The 20,731-nt window shown below is 36.9% G+C and overlaps 1 protein-coding gene across 6 annotated transcripts in view; it reads left to right on the forward strand.

The window, feature by feature from the left end:
• Positions 1-20,731, forward strand: part of SPAG9 (sperm associated antigen 9) — a 132,383-nt gene that overhangs the window by 71,889 nt on the left and 39,763 nt on the right. For all 6 annotated transcript variants that reach the window (XM_058560636.1, XM_058560637.1, XM_058560640.1 and 3 more), the window contains 3 exons: positions 13,664-13,871; positions 14,408-14,507; positions 19,061-19,182. In XM_058560636.1, coding sequence (XP_058416619.1) covers positions 13,664-13,871; positions 14,408-14,507; positions 19,061-19,182 — 430 coding nt within the window. The remainder of the gene's footprint in view (positions 1-13,663; positions 13,872-14,407; positions 14,508-19,060; positions 19,183-20,731) is intronic.

The following is a 20,731-nucleotide window of genomic DNA, read 5'->3' on the forward strand; positions in this document are numbered from 1 at the left end:
TATGGATAGAGAGAGAATGAAATGTTTTAAACATCATTTTAAAGATCCTATACATAAAATTTTCGTGCTGTTTTCTAGACCTTGATTGGTATCAATTTGCAGTGATTTCACAGATTCCATCCAGTTTCACAGTTATACATATGTATGTATATACACCTATAGATGTATATGCACCTGCACATGCCTAAAGGCATGTGTGTGCATGTATACATATATAGATAAACTCCAAAAAAGTATTATTTTTTCTTTTGAAGAGTCTCCTGGGTTGTTGATTGTTAGTAGAATGTGACTTTTAGAACTGAGAAAAACAATTTTAACTAAAAAGCAATTAGATTGGTACCTTCTTATGAAAATTTTAAAGAGTTCTTTTAAAACCATGTGACTTGAAATACTTTAGTAGAACTGTTGTGAGAAGCTCTTGTTAGCAGGGTTTGGTATGTAAAGCCAGTGGTCAATGTGTGCTGCATTCTTCAGGGGATGTGCTTAGCATACAGAACAGGAAATGTCTAAACAGAGCCAGCATTCTTGTTGAGAAGAATTTTCCATCCTCCTCCATTTGTGGTTAAGTTCTAAATTCTTCCTATTTCTTTAATTTTCCCAAATCTGAATCTCTATAGTAGTTGAACCTTATGCCTGTGTCTTCTGCAATTAAATATTCCTATTATAAAATGCATGTATAACTTTAAATTTCAAAACAGTTAAAGCTCTCAGGTTTTTTTTACGTTTTATTCTGAAATATTTTAGACTCAGAAAAGTTACAGATAGTACAGAGTTCCTATATTCTCATCACCCAGCGTCCACCAATGTTAACTAACCATAGTAAAATTACCAAACTAAGAAATTAACATTGATACAGTACTATTAGCTAAATTACACACTTGTATTTGGATTTCGCCAGTTTTTCCACCACTGTCCTTTTTCTGTTCAGGATCCAATCCAGGATCCCACATTGCGTCGAGTTATGTTTCTTCAGTCTCTTCCAGTGTGTGACAGTTCCTCAGTCTTTCCCTGTCTTTCATGGCCTTGAGGCTTGAAGAGTACTGGTTAGTTATGTTGTAGAATCTCTCTCAATTGGGGCTTCTCTGATGATTTCTCATTGTTAGACTGAGGTTATATATTTTTGGCAAGAATACTACAGAAGCAGTATGCCTTAGTGGTGATGTTAACCTTGATCACTTGGTTCATCTGTTGTGTTGGATTTCTTCACCGTAAAGTTACTTTTTTCCCTTTATAGTTAATAAATATCTTGGATATACTTTGATACTGTGCAAATAGCCTGTTCTCCTCAAACTTTCGTCCGCTGATTTTAGTATCCATCAGTGGATCTTACCTACAATTGTTAGTGTGGTGTTCCATTGGTTATTTTCTGTTTTCTTCATCTTACATTTAGTAACTGGAATTCTGTAAGGGAGAGCTGCCCTTCCCTCCTTCCTTCTCGTTTGAACTCATGGATATTTGTTTTGTTCTGTAGGTTATCCAATGCTATCATTTATTTTGTTGCTCAAATTCTTTCAGCTTTGGACATCAGGAGCTCTTTCAGGTTGACTCCTGTACCCTTTCGATATGCCCCATACTCTTTTATGTACTTCCTTCCTTCCTGGCACCATCATATGCTCCAGGCTTTTATATTTTCCCTGCCCCAACCCTGCAATTAACTGCTTTTCCAAGGAGCCCTGGTTCCTTTTATTCCTTTTATTTTAGGAACCAAGATCTAGGCACTGAATGTGCTTACTGCTTGGAATGTGATTCTTCTAGGCCCTTTCTTTCTTTGATGCTTATGTTGGGTTTTTCCAGTAGTTTATATTATATATTGTTTTTGCTTGTGACAGAGGATAAAGAATTTCTTATAACTTCATTTTTTATTTATAAACTTTTTCCCTCGCATATAGCCTCATTTGATAACTTCAGGAACCATCCACAGTGGACTGTTGGGGTTTAAAGGAGAAAAGGGGCAAAGATTTACTCCCTTTAATCTTTTGGTACTTGATTATTTCTGTATTTATTCACTCATTCATACATCTATCTTTATGGAGGTATAATAAATAAAATTATGAGATATATACCTTCTCCCCTTTTAAATTCTTGCTTGGAGAAGGGGGAATGGAATTCTTTCTTAGTGGGTGTTTATAAATGAGATTTTTTTTTTCTTTTTGGCATATTTTATTGGGTTGTGTGTTGACCAAAATGCTAATATATGTTGAGAATAAAAACTGGTAAAACTCTAAATAAACAACACTATTTGAAAATGATCGTGTTTAAAACTTAATTTCGATTGTGTCTTCTTTTGAAGTAATTGGCACATAAGTATTTATTACATACTTATTGACTGTTTAAACAAGCTTTTAGAATTGGAAGAATAGTTTTAAATATTTCCTGTTGAAGAAAATTTTTATCTTTTTGCATTAAAAAATATTTATTGATACCCACTGTGTCAGGTGCAATGCCAGATGCTAGAAATGTTAATGTGCTCAGAATCCATTATTTTATAAAACAGGCTTAATAATTTTTTAAAAAGTTATGTTAATGCAGTTTCACAACTTTAAATAATATTGAAGAATCTAGAGTAAATATGTAAAGTTTCTCCAACCCTAAATTCCACTCCTTTTCCCCGGTCTTTACATATGCACATAGATAATACATATTCATAATGTCTTTGTAAGGTAAATAGGTTTATGCTCTAAGTATTTTCCTGCAGCTTGCTTTTTGTTTTTCATTTAAAATGTGTGTTCACAATCTTTCCATTTTTATATAGGGCGAGCCACCCAATTTTTTACCTATTTTTGATGAAATGAATAGTTGAGAAGGGTTAAAAATGATGAGAATTCAGAATGAAAGATTATATAAACAAAGATTAAGGGAGAGGCAGTCTGGTATCTATAAAGTGAATCATGCCTTGCTAATGTATGGTTTTTTGAGAGAATTAACAGAGAGCTAGCGGCTGTATTTTAGGCTTTCAAAAAGACTGATGAGGGGCCAGCCCTGTGGCATAGTGGTTAAGTTCTCACTCTCTGCTTCAGTGGCCTGGGGTTCGTGGGTTCGGAAGGAAGATTGGCACGGATGTTAGCTCAGGGCCAATCTTCGTCACCAAAAAAAAAAAAAAAAGACTGATGAATTTCCAGACCAAGAATATTTAAAATTTGAAGTTGCTTTCTGTTTAAGAGAAACACTTTTGTCTTACAGAGGGCAAATGTACAGATATAAATAAAGAATGTGAGTAAACAGATGTTTTTGTGAAAAAGGATTTGGATCTTGGGCTCCCTTCGATTATTAGTGTTATCTAACGGTTTCAGAAATGATGCAAGGAGGTGGGGAGAGAGGAAAGTGCTGTTAACACTTCCAAGTATGCTAAACTGGAGTATTTAGAATATTAAATATTCAAGATGATTAGATGGGCCAGCCCTGTGGCTTAGCAGTTAAGTGCGCGTGCTCCGCTGCTGGCGGCCGGGGTTCGGATCCCGGGTGCGCACCGCTTCTCCGGCCATGCTGAGGCCGCATTCCACATACAGCAACTAGAAGGATGTGCAGCTATGACATACAACTATCTACTGGGGCTTTGGGGGGAAAAATAAATAAATAAAACCTTTTTTAAAAAAAAAAAAGATGATTTATTCTATTTTATTCTAAAATTTCAGGAAGATTTCAGACAGTTGTGTGAATAGAAAAAAGTTACACGATGAGCTGCTTATTGATCAAGTATAAGGCCACGTGATCTAAGTCGTGACTTCAGAACCATGATATCACTTAAACTAAAGGCTTAAAGGAGGTGGTTTTAAGTCAAAACAAAACAAAACCCCTAAACATTCATTTTAACATAGTAGATAATAGAGGGATGGATCTTGTTATCCTGAGAGGTAGTACAAGGCAAAGATACTTAGAAATATGCTAACACCTAGTAAATACGTGATTTTTTTTCTCTTTTATAATCTTTCCCTCTTCCAGGTCAGCAGTAGTCCTGAATCTCTGAAGGCTATAGAACAGGAGGTGAGAATGGTGTTTCAAAACATTTTGCAGAAAGTAAATGAAAATGATTAACTATTGGTTCACTTCCTCAACTGCTATTCTTAAGACATCAGATGCTCAGTTTGGAGCACTACTCATGTTATTCACTGAAATACAAAAGAAAATTATTATTTTTATTTATTTTTTTTCCCCCAAAGCCCCAGTAGATAGCTGTATGTCATAGTTGCACATCCTTCTAGTTGATGTATGTGGGACACGGCCTCAGCATGGCGGAGAAGTGGTGTGACGGTGCGTGCCCAGGATCCGAACCCGGGCCGCCAGCAGCGGAGCGCGCGCACTTAACCGCTAAGCCACGGGCCAGCCCCAAAAGAAAATTATTTCCTCTACAGTGGTTGCCAGGGCTTTACTGTAATTTATAATTTACTCCTCCCCTGAAGTCAGCATTTTGAAATAAAGGAGAGAAAATATAAGTAAATCCTGTGGAAATTCAGCCTATTTCTTTTCATCCAGCTCTAGGTAAGAAAACTACTTAGTATGCTTTGCATAATGTGTCTTCCTTAGGGCAGACTGTACATAACTTGCACGTGTCCTGGAGACAGACCAGTGTGTCGTTTTACCATGGGCTGCCTGCCTAGTTGAACAGATATCTTCAGCCCCAGTCAGTGCACCATTCAGCTTCATTCAGCAAACATCTGTTGAGAGCCTACTTCATGTCAGGGCACTGGGGAAAGACAAATAAGACTGTCTCCTGCCCCTAGGTCAGGGTTAGGTTAGGTCTGTGGAAGCCCTTCGGCAGGTCTGTGATGATGAAACAGTGTCCTCTTTCTTCAGAAAGATCCTCAGGGTTAGAACATTCATACCTCTCCTTTAATAATCTGAATTTTCTTGAACCTACAGTATACTTTGCATCTAGATTTATTTCATCTAATCTGTGTCTAGAGTTATTGTTCTCACAGTTACTTTGGGACACGAACTCGTCTAGAAATCAAATTAAAGTTATAAAACTCTCCAGAAAATATGTTTACACAGAATTTTGTGATTCTCTTATGCCATAGAGTTGTAAATCAAAAAAGCTTAAGAAACACTGCTTTAGACATTTAACTTTGTCTTGGGGAGAAAAAAATGTAAACAAAAATTAAAATATAAGGTGATAAGTGTTATAGTGGGGGATCCATGGGGCTAGTTACCTTTTGTAATTTTGTGTTTACTTTCATTAGGCTTAAAATCTTTGAATCTAAAAGACAAACTTATGTAGCAGAGTTGCTTGTCCCTTTATTTAGCTTATTTCAGATGAAGTCAGATGGGCTACTTAAGAAAACACTACATTGGAACATTTCTAAGTTGTGCTTAATGGGATCATTTATTTTCTATAGTTGTGAACTTACTGCATAGTATCTCAGAACATAAATAACTATGGGGCAATGCCAGATAACACATGACGTATGTATTCTGTACAGCCATGAGCACTTGAGGCATTTGATGATGAAACCACCGAAAATATTTTGTAAAGGTTTATAGACTTATAGCCTGATATCTAATACTAATAGGAGAGTGGCACAAAGACCAGATTTTCACCACGGTATCTCAAGTGAAGTTAAAAGTAATGACTTGTTTGTGTGGTACAAAACATAACATAAAATTTACCATCTTAACCATTTTTAAGTGTACAGTTCACTGATGTTAAGAATATTCACATCGTTGTGAAACAGATCTCTAGAACTTTTTCATCTTGTAATTCTGGAACTATACCCATTAAACAACAACTCTGCCTTTCTCCCTGCCCCCCACCCTGGTAACCACTATTCTACTTTGTCTCTATGATTTTGTCTACTTTCGATACCTCATATAAGTGAAATCATGTAGTATTTGTCTTTTTGTAACTGGCTTATTTCACTTAGCGTAATGTCCTCAAGGTTCATCCGTGTTGTAGCACGTGACAGGATTTCTTTCCTTTCCTTTTTTTTTTTTTTGTGAGGAAGATCAGCCCTGAGCTAACATCCATGCTAATCCTCCTCTTTTTGCTGAGGAAGACTGGCTCTGAGCTAACGTCTATTGCCAATCCTCCTCCTTTTTATTTTTTTCCCCCCAAAGCCCCAGTGGATAGTTGTATGTCGTAGTTGCACATCCTTCTAGTTGCTGTATGTGGGACGCGGCCTCAGCATGGCCGGAGAAGCAGTGGTCGGTGCGCACCCGGGATCCGAACCCGGGCCGCCAGTAGCGGAGCGTGTGCCCTTAACCGCTAAGCCACGGGGCCAGCCCAGGATTTCTTTCCTTTTAAGGCCGAATACTATTCCATTGTATGTACACACCACATTTTGTTTATCTGTTCATCCCTTGATGGACATTTCAGTTGCCTCTACCTCTTGGCTATTTTGAATAGTGCTGCTGTGAACATGGGTGTGCAAATAGCTCTTCGAAATCCTGCTTCAATTCTTTTGGATATATACCCAGAAAGGGTATTGCTGGATCATATTATTTTTGAGGAAACTCCGTACTGTTTTCAGATCATTTTACAGTCACACCAACTGCGTACAAGGGGTCTAATTTCTCCACATCTCACCAACACTTGTTATTCTCTGGGTGTTTTCTTGTGTGTGTGTGAGGAAGATCATCCCTGAGCTAACATCCATGCCGATCCTCCTCTTTTTGCTGAGGAAGACTGGCCCTGAGCTAACGTGCGTGCCCATCTTCCTCTGCTTTATATGGGACGCTGCCACAGCATGGCCTGACAAGCGGTGCATCAGTGCGCGCCCAGGATCTGAACCCCGGCGACAGCAATGGAGCGCGTGCACTTAACTGCTATGCCACAGGGCGGCCCCCTGTTTTTTTTTTTGATAGTAGCTATCCTAATGGGTGTGAGGTGATATCTCATTGTTTTGATTTGCGTGTCTCATGGTTTTGATTTGCATTTCTCTGATGATTAGTGATGATGAGCATCTTTTCATATGCTTATTGCCTATTTGTATATCATCTTTGAATGACACCTATTCTTTTAAAGCACAACTTAAACATGCATAGGAGTGCCATTCCTTTATAGTTACAGCTCTAGAATCCCAAATCAGGTCCCTGCTTTTTTTTTTTTTTGTGAGAAAGATCAGCCCTGAGCTAACATCCATGCTAATCCTCCTCTTTTTGGTGAGGAAGACTGGCTCTGAGCTAACGTCTATTGCCAATCCTCCTCCTTTTTTTTTCCCCCAAAGCCCCAGTAGATAGTTGTATGTCATAGTTGCACGTGCTTCTAGTTGCCGTATGTGGGACGCGGCCTCAGCGTGGCCGGAGAAGCGGTGCATCGGTGCGCGCCCGGGATCCGAACCCGGGCCACCAGCAGCGGAGCGTGCGCACTTAACCGCTAAGCCACCGGACCAGCCCGTCAGGTCCCTGCTTTTTGTGGACATTGTCCCTTGACAGGCACAGCCTACAATGTGAGAGTTCCTTAAAGACTGAAGCAGGGAATGGGGTTACAAAATAAGTACGTTTATCAGTCAACCAGGTAAGTCTCCATTTTTGGCACCTGCATGTGCCATTGAAGAGGATATCTTAATGACATCAGGCAATTGGAATTGATAGGCCAGCCGTCTTCACGTAAATAAAGCGACATTTGTAGTCAAGACTATTTAAGCCAAAACAGCACAACCTGGCGTACGACCGGCATAAAATAGGAATTGGAGGTCTTCAGAAGCCACAGATTGAATGTGAAATAATAGCATGCAACTAACTCCTCTGTAACTTTGTACTAAATAATTCAAATAAATGCTTCCAGTTTCCGTTTAGGTCCTAGTAAGAATTTTCCCTCATTTTGCTCATGGTATCTTATGAGCTTACTGTTGACCAAAAGTGACATATTTTATCCTTTAACAAGTTAATATTTCAGCTTGTCTTTCTTCATTTTATCTTTAGTTGGAGGCATTGTTAGTGACAGAATTTCATAATTTCTCCCTTAGGAGACACAATATAAGAATATTGTCCCCCCAGCCAAACACTGTAGCAGAGACTTCCCATCTCAGTGTTTTCCTGCTAATCTTAGGAACTTTATGTCACCACTGCCTGGGAGACCAAGGAGAAATACCTCTTTTGAAAACTATCCCCTAAAATTCAGAACTTTTCCCTCCTCAGCTCTCATGCTCTATCCCAGGGATCCAGTTGTCAGAAGTACAGCCCACACAATGAGCTATTTTAATGAGTGTAAAATATTTTTATTTGGTAAAAGTATAAAAGGGAAGTAAGTTATGGATAAATGAATGTCATGTTATTTGGATAGCCTAGGACAAATTTAAAGGATCATTTCTCTTCTAAGCAGATCCTAATTTACCACTTCCTTGGACTAAACCTTGAGATCCCTAAGGTGTCACAGTCCTTTTCCTATTTTAGGTTCAGCTCTCTCCTGCTTAGTTTATTTCATACTCCCAGATCCACAAATGAATTTGGGGAGGAGGGCTTTTCCAAACTGTTTATATTGTGAACTCTTTAATTACTAAGTAATTTTTTTAAAGGTAAAAATAACTAGATATTGGGGTTAGGGTGATAAGGAGGAAGAGGAAATAATTTCTCCCCTTGACTTTTGTTGGAGAGATAAATGACAAGTACAAGATCAACCTCAAATTATTTATTTCTGAAATAGAGTCAGCAGCATATCATTTTTCTCGGCGTAGATGAGCTTGATATTCTCTAGGGCTTTCTGAGTCCACAGTCTTGATGGGTTTAAGTGCTGTTCATCAACACTATTCATCAGGAATCTGGACTATTTATATGCATTTTTAAATGTATTTTATATTTTAAACCTTTAAAGAGGGTGAATTCATGTATATGATAACATAAATATGAATTAATCAGACTGTTAAATTAACCCAAATAATACCTCTTTTATTTTTTTAATAGAGTAGACATCAAAGTACAGACCAAGAGAGTGGTACTGAGGGCAACTTCTAGTTGTATTCACTGTAGGCCTCTTTGGCTCCAGAAATATTACTGTCGGTTTTTCTAACTCAACTCCAAACAAGCTAATTTGCTTCACTTAGTAAAATTTTTTTTTTTTTTTTTTTTTTGCTGGGAAAGAGTCTCCCTGAGCTAACATCTGTTGCCAGTCTCCCCCCTGCCCCAACCCCTTTTTTTTCCCTCCCCAAAGCCCCAGTGCCTAGTTGTATATTCTAGTTGGAAGTCCTTCTAGTTCTTCTACGTGAGCTACCACCACGGCATGGCTACTGACAGATGAGTGGTGTGCTTCCACACCTGGGAACCGAACCTGGGCTGCCAAAGCGGAGCATGCTAAACTTTAACTGCTAGTCCCTCAGGGATGGCTCAATTGACTTAGTAAATTTTTTTCAGATACTTCTATATTAGGTGCCAGTCACCAGCTCAAGGAAAGAGTCAGCAATTTTGTCTTGTAACTTTTTTTTTTTTTTGGTGAGGAAGATTCACTCTGAGCTAACATCTGTTGCCAGTCTTGCTCTTTTTAAAAAATCTTTTTTTGCTTGAGGAAGCTCAGCCTTGAGCTAACATCTGTGCCGGTGTTCCTTTATTTTGTATGTGGGTCGCCACCACAGCATGGCTTGATGAGTGGTGTAGGTCCACGCTTGGGATCTAAACCCGCGAACCTGGGCTGCCAAAGTGGAGCGCACTGGACTTAACCACTATGCCATGGGGCCGGCGCCTGTCTTTTAATTTTAAGAGAGGAGGAGGTGATAGAGAATTGAGCTATGTATTTCTTTGGTTTATCTTCCTTCCCATTGGAAATCAGCCCAGTATTTGAGTTGCACAGAAGAAAATAGTTGGCTATACAGTTCAGCTAATTTTATTAGCATATGGTTAGTATTGCACTTCAGATGACAGATAGTCAAAGTTGTCTTAAACACAAGGCAATAATGAATGGATAGGTCCTAATTCATAAATGGTATGAATGATTTTCTTTTTCTCAAAACTTTCAAAGTAAAAGATAATTCATGTAGTTACACTAATTCAAATTTGTTTAGAAGATTTTTCCTTATTATAAAAGTAGCACATGCCTATTGTTAAAAAATTTGGAAAAAGAAAAGTATTATGAGCAGGAAAAAATTTTTACTTACTATCTCTAGTCACTTTATATACTTAAAAAATATTTTTTGAGCCCATACTTCACATATAGATTTAGGTTCTGATTTTTATAATTTTTTCTACTTAAATATATATATATATAAATGCTAATAAGGGCAAAGAAAAAGCAAAAATCACTCATTATCCAACTACCCAGTGGCAACCACTATTAAATTGTCATATATGTCCTAACAGAGCTTTTTCTAGCCATATTTTTTGATTGATCATATTGTACAGAACTGTTCTAATCTCCAGTCTCTTTCACAAATATTTTGAATATTTTCCATCTCAGTAAATGTTCTTCTACAACACAGTTTTTAATTCCTGCATGTATTCTATATTATGGATATACTATAATTTGCTTAATTTCCTATTTTGGAATATTTAAGTTGTTTGCAGTTTTTTGCTGTTATAAAGGACATATGTATACATCTCTTTCTTTAAAAAATACATTTTTTTCAATTTAATATTTAAGCATTTTCCTATGTCATTGAAAATTCATTTTAAATAAGTATTGTATGCTGACATGGATATACCATGTTATTTTTCTTTTGATAGATTCAGAATCTCAGAGTAGGTTTGTTTTTGGTAAATGGATCATCTGTCATGGATATATGCGTTTCTTAACATGATGATGAGCAATAAAATAATCAGTAGCTGACCAACTTTGTACAAGTCCAAGTACAATATAAATTGTCAGAAATTGAGAATAGCAAGGATTTACTAGGATAAAGGTCTTCAGCAAACACTTGTGTTTTATCCACGTGTTTGAGCTCAAGCCCACCAGTAGAGCTAAGATACTCAAGACTCTTAATGAGTGACTTCATGCTGGGCCACATTCTGTGACTTTATACATTTCTCATCATTGAAGGAAAAAAAAAACCCTGAAGCCTGGGATAAAGGTGAAGGGAGTTGGGGAGCTCCGTTGAAGGATAAAGAGTTCTTGATTTGCCATAGCAGATATAATTCCTTTTGCATAACCTATGTTCTCATCTGGTAAGTGATTTTATATTAGTTCAGCCACTCTTTGTAGTGGAATTTGTGCTACATCGAAATACATGATAGTAAATTAATATTAAGAGAAAATACTGGGGATGAAACGTTTTATTTATTTATTTATTTATGAGGAAGATCGGCCCTGAGCTGACATCTGCCAATCCTCCTCTTTTTGCTGAGGAAGACTGGCCCTGGGCTAACATCCCTGCCCATCTTCCTCCACTTTATATGGGACACCGCCACAGCATGGCTTGACAAGCAGTGCATCGGTGCGTGCCTGGGATCCAAACCTGCGAACCCCGGGCCGCCGCAACGGAGCGCGCGCACTTAACCGCTTGAGCCACCGGGCGGGCCCCAATGAAACGTTTTAATGTTGTAAAACTAAGAGTTTTGGTGGTGAAGTTTAGTTCTCCAGGTGTGGTTACTTTCATTGTAGGTCAGGTTCATCATAGCATGTGTAGTTGACTGTGTGCCAAAAGATGCTTTCTTTACTTGGATAGAGTTTTAAATTTGAATTTGAACTCCCTCTTACTTCTCAGCACCTAAAATAACCTGAATCTCTCAGATAGTGTAATATAAAGCTATAGGATGTGTATGTGATTTTAATTGGTATGGTGTTTGGTTTTTTTGTAACTGCTTGGATTCTGTTTCATTATTTTTATAGCTATAATGTATTTTTTGTGTGTGTGTGTGAGGAAGATTGGCTCTGAGCTAACATCTGCCAATCCTCCTCTTTTTTGCTGAGGAAGACTGGCCATGGGCTAACATCCATGCCCATCTTCCTCCGCCCATCTTCCTCCACTTTACGTGGGACGCCGCCACAGCATGGCTTGCCGAGCGGTGCATCGGTGCGCGCCTGGGATCCCAACCGGCGAACCCCGGGCTGCTGCAGCGGAGGGCGCCCACTCAACCGCTTGCGCCATTGGGCCAGCCCCTATAATGTATTTTTAACGATGTTCTTTAAAAGTTAAAAAAGGTAAAATCTCAAAGAGGAAATAAAAATCACTAGTAAGCATCCCCCACCATAGCACAACTTAATATGTTTATATGTATATTCTTTTTTTGTCTTAGGCCAAAAGCATGCATTTAAAGTTTTTCAAAGTTGTGCATAATGTATTATTATACATTGTGATAATAGCTAACATTTTATTTATTTATTTATTTATTTATTTATTTTTTGTGAGGAGATCAGCCCTGTGCTAACATCTGCCAATCCTCCTCTTTTTTTGCTGAGGAAGACTGGCCCTGGGCTAACATCCATGCCCACCTTCCTCCACTTTATATGGGACGCCGCCACAGTATGGCTTGCCAAGCAGTGCGTTGGTGCGCGCCCGGGATCCGAACCGATGAACCCCAGGCCGCCGCAGCAGAGGGTGCGCACTTAACCGCTTGCGCCACCGGGCAGGCCCATAGCTAACATTTTAAACAATATGTGTGAACATATTGCTAAGATTCATTATAACTTATAGTAATCCTATGAATTAGGTACCATTATCTCTATTTGCAGGTGAGAAAACATACGTATAGAAAGAATACATAACTTACTCAAGGTCATACATTAGTGAATGGTAAATTCACTAAATTTACCCTAATCCTTATCATTATTATTATTATTGTTACTAGTAGTGAACTTTTTGTCATGTTCTCTATTTCTGAGACCTAGGTACTTTGCTTTAAAAGAACTCCCTCATTATGGGTAGTGTTGGACAGTTGCTTTTAATTATTTTGGAGTCACAAACCCCTTTGAAAATCTGATAACAAAGTTGTAGATTCTTTTCCCAGAAAATGCATCGTACACAAATTTTTTCATAAAATTTCAGTCTGGGCGTGTACCTCTTAAAGCCTATCTGTAGCCCCTAGGATAGTAGTTATGTTAAATCACCTGGGTTGCTTGTTAAAATGCATATTACCTGATCTCTAAACACTTAAATGATCTGGATGCAGGATGTTTTAAGAACACTGTTTACAAAACTCTATTCTGAGATTAAGAATCTTGGAATCACTGCCGTTTTAGAGTAGCTACTACACAGAACATGCTCTAAGGGTTTTTTTTGTTTTTTTTTTGGTGAGAAAGATTAGCCCTGAGCTAACGTCTGTTGCCAATCCTCCTCTTTTTGCTGAGGAAGATTGGCCCTGGTTAACATCCGTGCCCATCTTCCTCTACTTTGTATGTGGGACGCCTACCACAGCATGGCTTGATAAGCAGTGCATAGGTCCACGACCAGGATCTGAACCTGCGAACCCCAGGCCGCCAAAGCAGAGTGTGTGAACTTAACCATTATGCCACTGGGCCAGCCCCATATAAGTGTTTTGAAGCAGTGTTTATTTTCAAATGATTGTATAATACCACAACTGCCATTAAAAACTCTGGTGATATTAATTTATAATTTTATTGCTAATACTGCCAAACTACTTTTATCTTCAAATTTTCTATTTAAAAGAATATGAGTTGCTTAAATGTTTCCCAATTATTTGAAAATAGTCTGCAGAGATTATTTATTGATTTCCTTTGGTAATCAGTGACTATTACTGTTTTTTAATAGAATTTTCTCTCAGCAAGTTTATTTCTTAACCCACTTTTTAAATAGTTTAAAATAAATTACTCATTTAAAAATTTTTCTGTAATTATTTTTATCTGTAGGATGAACTTTCTGATGTTAGCCAAGGAGGATCTAAAGCTACCACTCCAGCATCAACAGCTGCTTCAGATGTGGCAACAATTCCTACTGATACTCCCTTAAATGAAGATAATGAAGGATTTGTGAAGGTTGCAGATACACCAAATAAGTCAGAGATAAGCAAGCATATTGAAGTACAGGTAGCCCAAGAAACTAGAAATGTATCGACAGGTAAGTGACCCTAATTCTTTACTTACTGACAAAGTATTCAATAAATCCAGATGATGTGGGTATGAGAAAATACGTCTTCAGGGTGAGAAGATTGAATTGAGATTTACTTAATTGTAAATAAGCTTAAAATAGTTTTTGATTAAATAAAGTTTTGGAGAGAAAAATTGTGGGGGCTGGGGTATTGGAGAGCTTGAAAGGCATGATGTCCCCTGCCTTAGATCATTAGTCTTTGTCTTTAATTTCTCTATATTCCACCCCTTAAATTAGAGTGAAAACAGGGAGTTTTGGCCTGGGATACACTACACTGTGTCTCAAGAAACACAAATGAAAACTTTCTTTGGTTATTTGTTAGTTTCCGACATTGACTGTTAATTGAATATATGACATATTATCTAACCCTGTGTTTCCTAGATTCCACTCTTTTAAATTTTTTTATGATCAAATGATGTATATACAACCATAGAAGCAACAGGATTTTCATATTAGGAGCAGTATGTGATATATGTATTATTTATGTCATCTTGTCCTTTCCTAAGGCTCTGCTGAAAATGAAGAGAAGTCAGAAGTTCAAGCAATCATTGAATCCACTCCTGAGTTGGACATGGACAAAGATCTCAGTGGATACAAAGGCTCGAGGTACTGTAAATGCCAAATTAAGACATCTTATCCTTCTTTTTCCCATCTCCCATAAGCACACTGTTGTTCTCTGTTCTATGACTAGACAAAATGCATTCAAATGTTTTGCTGAAGAAATGTTGATATTATATTCTAGTTTCTGTTTTTTAAACTGGGCATTGCATGTAGTTTAAATGTTGGATGAAATGTTACCTTTGCAGGATCAGGGATTAGGAGCATATGGAAGGATAGGGGAAAGACAGCCAAGGGGTATCCCATACTTTCTGGAACTTGAGGAAACATAGAAGCAGGAGTAGGGGAAGTAACAGTTTGAGCAAACTTTGTCCCTTCCCCAGATCAGAAGAAGAGAATGTACTCCCTTCAAAACTGTAATGGTCTCGTTTTTGGAAGAAATTAGTCTCACTTTGGTATCATTTTATATGGGGAGTAGAGAATGTTTAGTGATAGGAAGAAAATGGTTGTGTATCATCTTAATGAAGGCCATCTGAAATATATTAATGTTCAAGAATGTCACACAAGAGCTACTGCCTTTTTTAATTTCTTCCATTGATTTTTAAAATTAATTAATAATGACCATAAAAATACATGCCACTTATTGATCACTGCTAGACATTGTGCAGTGTGCAGTAGTGGTTAAAAGCATGAGGCTGTAGTAAGACAATGTGGGTTCAAATCCTGCCTTGGATTTGAATCTGAGGTAAGTTTCCTTATCCGTAAAAAGGAATTATGATAATACCTCAGATGATTGTGAGGAGTAAATGAATCAATATATGTTAAATCATTGGCAAAGTGCCCAGTTCATTAAATGTTAGCTAATATTATCATCATCATTATTTTATGTAATTTTATCTTAATTGCAACATTGTGAGGTAGATGTCTTCATCCCTATTTTCCAGATGAGAAAGCTTAGAATTGTATAGTAACTTGTCCAAGATTACCAAGCTATCAAGAGGTAGAGCTGAGATTCAGTCTAGGACTCTCTGATTTCAAAGGCTATGTCCTGTTAAAATATTTTTTTTCTTTTATTGTTTATTTAAAAATTTAAAAATGCAGAGCATAAAAAGTGAAATTTTCTTCTTATCTATTCTCTCCTAAGCCTAGGAGATACAGCCCCTTGTTAACAGTTTTGTGCTTTTGTCATTCTGAACCTCTTTTTAAAAATCAAAAAAATATTTTTATTAGATGAATGCATGTATGCAGTATTAAGGTCTAATGGTAATACAAAATATGAAGGGCAGTAGTAGTCCCTTGCCCCTACTGACCCCTCATTTCCACTCCTGAGAGGCAATCTCTAGCACTTCTTAGTTCTCTTTTGTTATTTATCTTCAGGTATCTAAATCACATCCTTCTGCTGCTTTTTCTTGGTCCTTCTCTTTCTTAGCTGGGATTTCTTTTTTTTTTAATTTATGTTTTTATTGCAGTAACATTGGTTTATAACATTGTATAAATTTCAGATGTACATCATTATACTGCTATTTCTGCATAGATAAGCTTGGATTCTTTGAGAAAATTAAGTTCTAATGCCCTAAGGCATCCCTTGTGTGTAATGAATTAGCTACACTTCTATGCATCTAGAATAGTACCAGCTATGTACTTTATTTGGGAGAATTGGGAAAATAATCACTCAAATCATTTTCTGTATTCTCTGCATCAAGTGAGGAACCCTGGATTTAAAAAGGCTGCAAGCAAACATGAAATACAATAAGTTGAGTTTGGTTTTTCAAAAAAAAACAAGAAAGGCTGCAATATTAACTGTTGACTTTATAGTGGAAGATGATGAATTTGTAGCTCCTTAAACCACCATCCTTCCTTTCATCTTCCCAATATAGTTGTATCTCAATTTTTGTTAAATTAACATTCATTGTTTATATTATTATGACTACATAAATACTAATCACAGCTTAGTCACAGAATATACTGTGATTACATTTCCTTTTACAACTTTGTTTTTCTGGAATTAGTAAAGCCTTGGGTTTTTTTGTTTATTTTTGTTTTGTTTGTTTTGCTTAGTTTTCTACATGCCTATCACTAATTCATTGACAGATACCCTGCAAATCATAAATGTAAACATTCTCAAAATGGCCAAACATAAAACCAGTTTCCTAGCGCTCTCTCTCATAGGGCCTTCTATTCCCATTCTCCAGTCTAGACTGTTGTTGTGTTTGCTCTGGTCCTGGAATTTGCCCTTACTATCTTGCCAGGAATTCTCTTCACCTCTTTCTGTATCCTCTGTTTCCTGGATCCCATGTCATCTTGCTTCTTGATTTATGCCTTTGTTTTGACAGAACATATTCTCACTAGCTTTCTGGGCAAAGTCTTCATGGGAGTAAATTTTTTGATAACTTAAATGTGACAAATGTCATTTGAAAACATGATTGATAGTTTGGCTGGATACAGAATTCTAGGTTGGAAAACTTGCAGAAGTTTTCCTTTAGAACTGTGAAAACATTGCTTCATTGTCATGTTGAGTTTGGAGTGTTGCCGTTTTGGTTCTTTTTTGTATATTCTCTCTAGAAGCTTTTAGGATCTTCACTTTATCCTTGTTTGTTTGTGTTTTTTTCCTTTTTTAAAATTCATGATGATGTGCTTGATGTATCTTTTATATCTTGTATGTTTTAAGTCCTTTCTTCTGGAAATTCATATCTCCTAGTTCTGAGAAATTTTCTCCTTATTTCTTCTTATTGTTGTCTCTTCCTCTCTCTTTCTGGACTACCTGTTAGGTGGCTATTGAACATCTTGGACTGTCCCTCATAATTACTTTTTTCCCCTCTTTTCCATCTCTTCTATTTTTGTTCTAATTTCTGGATGATTTCTTCAACTTTATCTTTCAACACTCATTGATTTTTTTTTTTTTTGTCATGGATGGCGACTTTTTATAACATCCCACTATTCTCTTATGGATGCAACATTTATTCTGGAAAAAATTAGGTGTTTTTTTTTTTAAGTTTCTGCTGCTGCCTGCATTGTCTCCTTTTGCTCTGAGTGCCTCTGTCACAGGCCATTTGTTTTGGGCTTTTTATTTTATAACAGAGGCCTTCTTTAAACGTCTGGTACTGTGTCGCTGTTTTGCTCATACTTAAGTAATTGACTCTGATTCTCTGGTTTCCCGCCTGTAACATTTAAACTTGGCTTCTGTTGTTCAGGGTGCAATGCTGAGAGAAGGGAGGTCTCTCTGTTCTGGAGGATTGGATCTAGGCCTCATACTTTTGTGCTATCTTTCATCCCATCCTTGTGTTTTATGTTCCCCCTTACATGCTTCTCTCCTCAGATTGCCGGCTCCTTCAGTTCCTGGGCCTTTCAGGGCTTCTGGCAGCACAGTGACTTCCTCCCTGAACCCTGATGGCTCAGGTTTCAGTTTTCTCTGGTCTGTTAAATCAGTTTTTGTTGTTTGCCCGTCTGTTTTCCATTTTACAGAATTTTGTTCACGTTTCATCTGCTGTAGTTTCTTTTTCTATTCCCTATGTCCTTGTGAGTGTATACCTTTTTTAATTCCTTTACCGTCATTTTAGTTAGAGTTTCTGAATTATTGGGTGATAAATGACTATGTTCAGTCCACCATGTTTAACTGGAAATCCTGTGCAGACTTTTTTCTTTTAATATAACGTTAATGCACAAACATACACATTTCTCCATTCCCCTCCATACCCCTGCAAAAAAGGGCTTATATTATACATATGTTTTGCAACTTGCTTTTTAAAAAACACCTTTGTATAATGGGTTTCTTTAGTTTATAAAGGTCTATTTTAATGTTTTTAACTATACAGTTAAAATTTTTAACTTTTATGTATATCTGTAATTTATTTCATCTGTGCCCTCTTAATGATCTATTAGGTGCTTTCAGCTTTTTGGTACTATTAAAAATGCTGCTCTGACCATCCTTTTAACGTACATTATTGCCTTCTTGTGATATGTGGGATACGTGATTGTGCCTTTTTGTGGGACATATTTTTGACATCGAATTCTTGGATCAGTGGGTATTTGCATTTTAAATTTTAATAGATACTGTCAAGTTGCCCTTAAATGAAAAAGAAAACAGCCATGTCAGTTTATACCCAACAACATATAACGTGGTAGTTAAGATTGTGGATTCTGAAGCCTAACTGCCTGGGTTTGGATTCTGCCTCTTTCCCTCATTTGCTCGATGATCTTGGCAACTTCCTTAACCTCTTTAGTTTCCTGTTCTGTAAAACTGGGATAATGGCAGCACCTCCTTTGTAGAGTAGATGTGAGGATTCAGTAAGATAATTCATGTAAAGCACTTAGGCCCCTGCCTGATAGAATGCAGAGTGTTGCTCTCTGTTACTGCCATTTATTGTTTGTGTTTGCTGGGATCTCACCACAGAAAGTCTATATTTTCTTCACCAGTTGTCTCTGTGGAGTTTCATGGGAATTTCTTAGGAGTCTTTTGAGAACTCTTAAAATTATGTTTTGTATTAAATGTAAATTACATGTAAAAAATTCCTACGTAACTTTATCCTATTGTATTCAATTTACACTGTTAAGAAAGCCTTTGTAATATTTGTTGATTTGGTTCTGTTGTTTTTGTTGCATAGCACTCCCACCAAAGGCATAGAGAACAAAGCTTTTGATCGCAATACAGAATCTCTCTTTGAAGAACTGTCTTCAGCTGGCTCAGGCCTAATTGGAGATGTGGATGAAGGAGCAGATTTACTAGGTATGATAGCTTATCTGAAGAAGTATCATACTGTTTTAAAAATAGATTTTTTAAGTGATTTAATTGAAATTCCTTTAAAATGTCCCTAACTACCCAGTGGTACAGAGTTATTGCACTTTAGGTAATTAACAGGAATGTATTCTTTGAAATCATGAAAGTTTTAAATGAAAGCATCTTTGCATGCCTAAAATTGAATTGCGTTTAAATCTGTATTTTGAATTCATATAACACAATTTATTGAACTCCTGGTATATATTCCGAGAACAGTATTACACATGAGGAACACAGTGATTTATATATATATATATATATGGGGGGGGTGGGTGTGTGTGTATGCGTATGGGTAGATGTGTAGATGTATAGATTGATGGATAGTTAGTTCCTGGCTTAGATTTCTTTAAATTCTGTTGACTTTAATTAAATAAGAAATTACAACACTTGATTTTGCTGAGATTTCACAGAGTATTCTGTTTTAGCTCTATGGGAAGTATAATCATTTTAGAGTTTGTGTTGTTGAAGAATGCTTGGTTTGAAAAGAATACTGTATTTGGCTCTTCCACTATTTATCTGGTGACCTTTGCTTAACCTCTCTGGGCATTAGTTTCTTTGTGTATGAAATGAAAGAGCTGGACTCTAGTTCAGGGATTGGGCAGACTGCGACTCATGGGCCAAGTCCAGCTCACCTCCTATGTGTGTTAATAAAGTTTTATTGGAACACAGCCACACTCATTTGTTTACTTATTGTCTATAGTTGCTTTTGCACCGCAACAGCAGAGATAAGTCTGCAACAGGGATCATATGGCTTACAGAGCCTAAAATATTCACCATCTGGCCCTTTATGGAAAAAGTTTGCTGACTCCTGCTCTAGGTGATCTCTAAAGTTCCTTTCAATAATAATTACATGATTCTGACTCATGTCACTTAGCTTTGATGTATCTTTCTTATAACTTAAGACTTTATAGAAATTGGAAACCTTATGGTATTAAAAACCAAAGCTTTCGGAATAGATATGTCTCCAAAAAATTTTTGTGTATTTATAATACTGACTACACTGTTCTCAAAAGGTGCTGTTTGTCAATTCTTGTGAATATAGAGTGGTATTGCTTGGATTAATTTATGTTAAGTTTATTGATTATCAGTTATATCCTTGACAGTTTAAAGTATTTTTTGAAGGAAACACAAATTCTGTCTAAACAGAGCTCACAGTATATCTAGTAAAAGAGATTGAAAATATGTAAATAAGTGTTCTGAGTTAGACAAAGAGTCCCACCATTAAAGTATAAGTAAAACATTGAAAGCAATTCAGTGAGCTTGCATTTCTCAAGGAGGGCTAAAAGATCAGTTCTTAAGAAACACTCCGTTTTTACATTTAAGATTACACTTTAACTTTAGTTAACATTAAATTATGCATGAAAAGTTCCTGATCAAGATTTGATTGGTTTAAGAAACTGAATTCCTGGCAAAATTGAGGGGCAGATGCAAAAATATTAGAAAGAAGAATTTTAAAATGTTTAAAATTATATTCAAATTTATATACAGTAACATTCAC

Source organism: Diceros bicornis, chromosome 18 (genome assembly GCF_020826845.1).
Source record: "Diceros bicornis minor isolate mBicDic1 chromosome 18, mDicBic1.mat.cur, whole genome shotgun sequence".
NCBI classification, from domain to species: domain Eukaryota; kingdom Metazoa; phylum Chordata; class Mammalia; order Perissodactyla; family Rhinocerotidae; genus Diceros; species Diceros bicornis.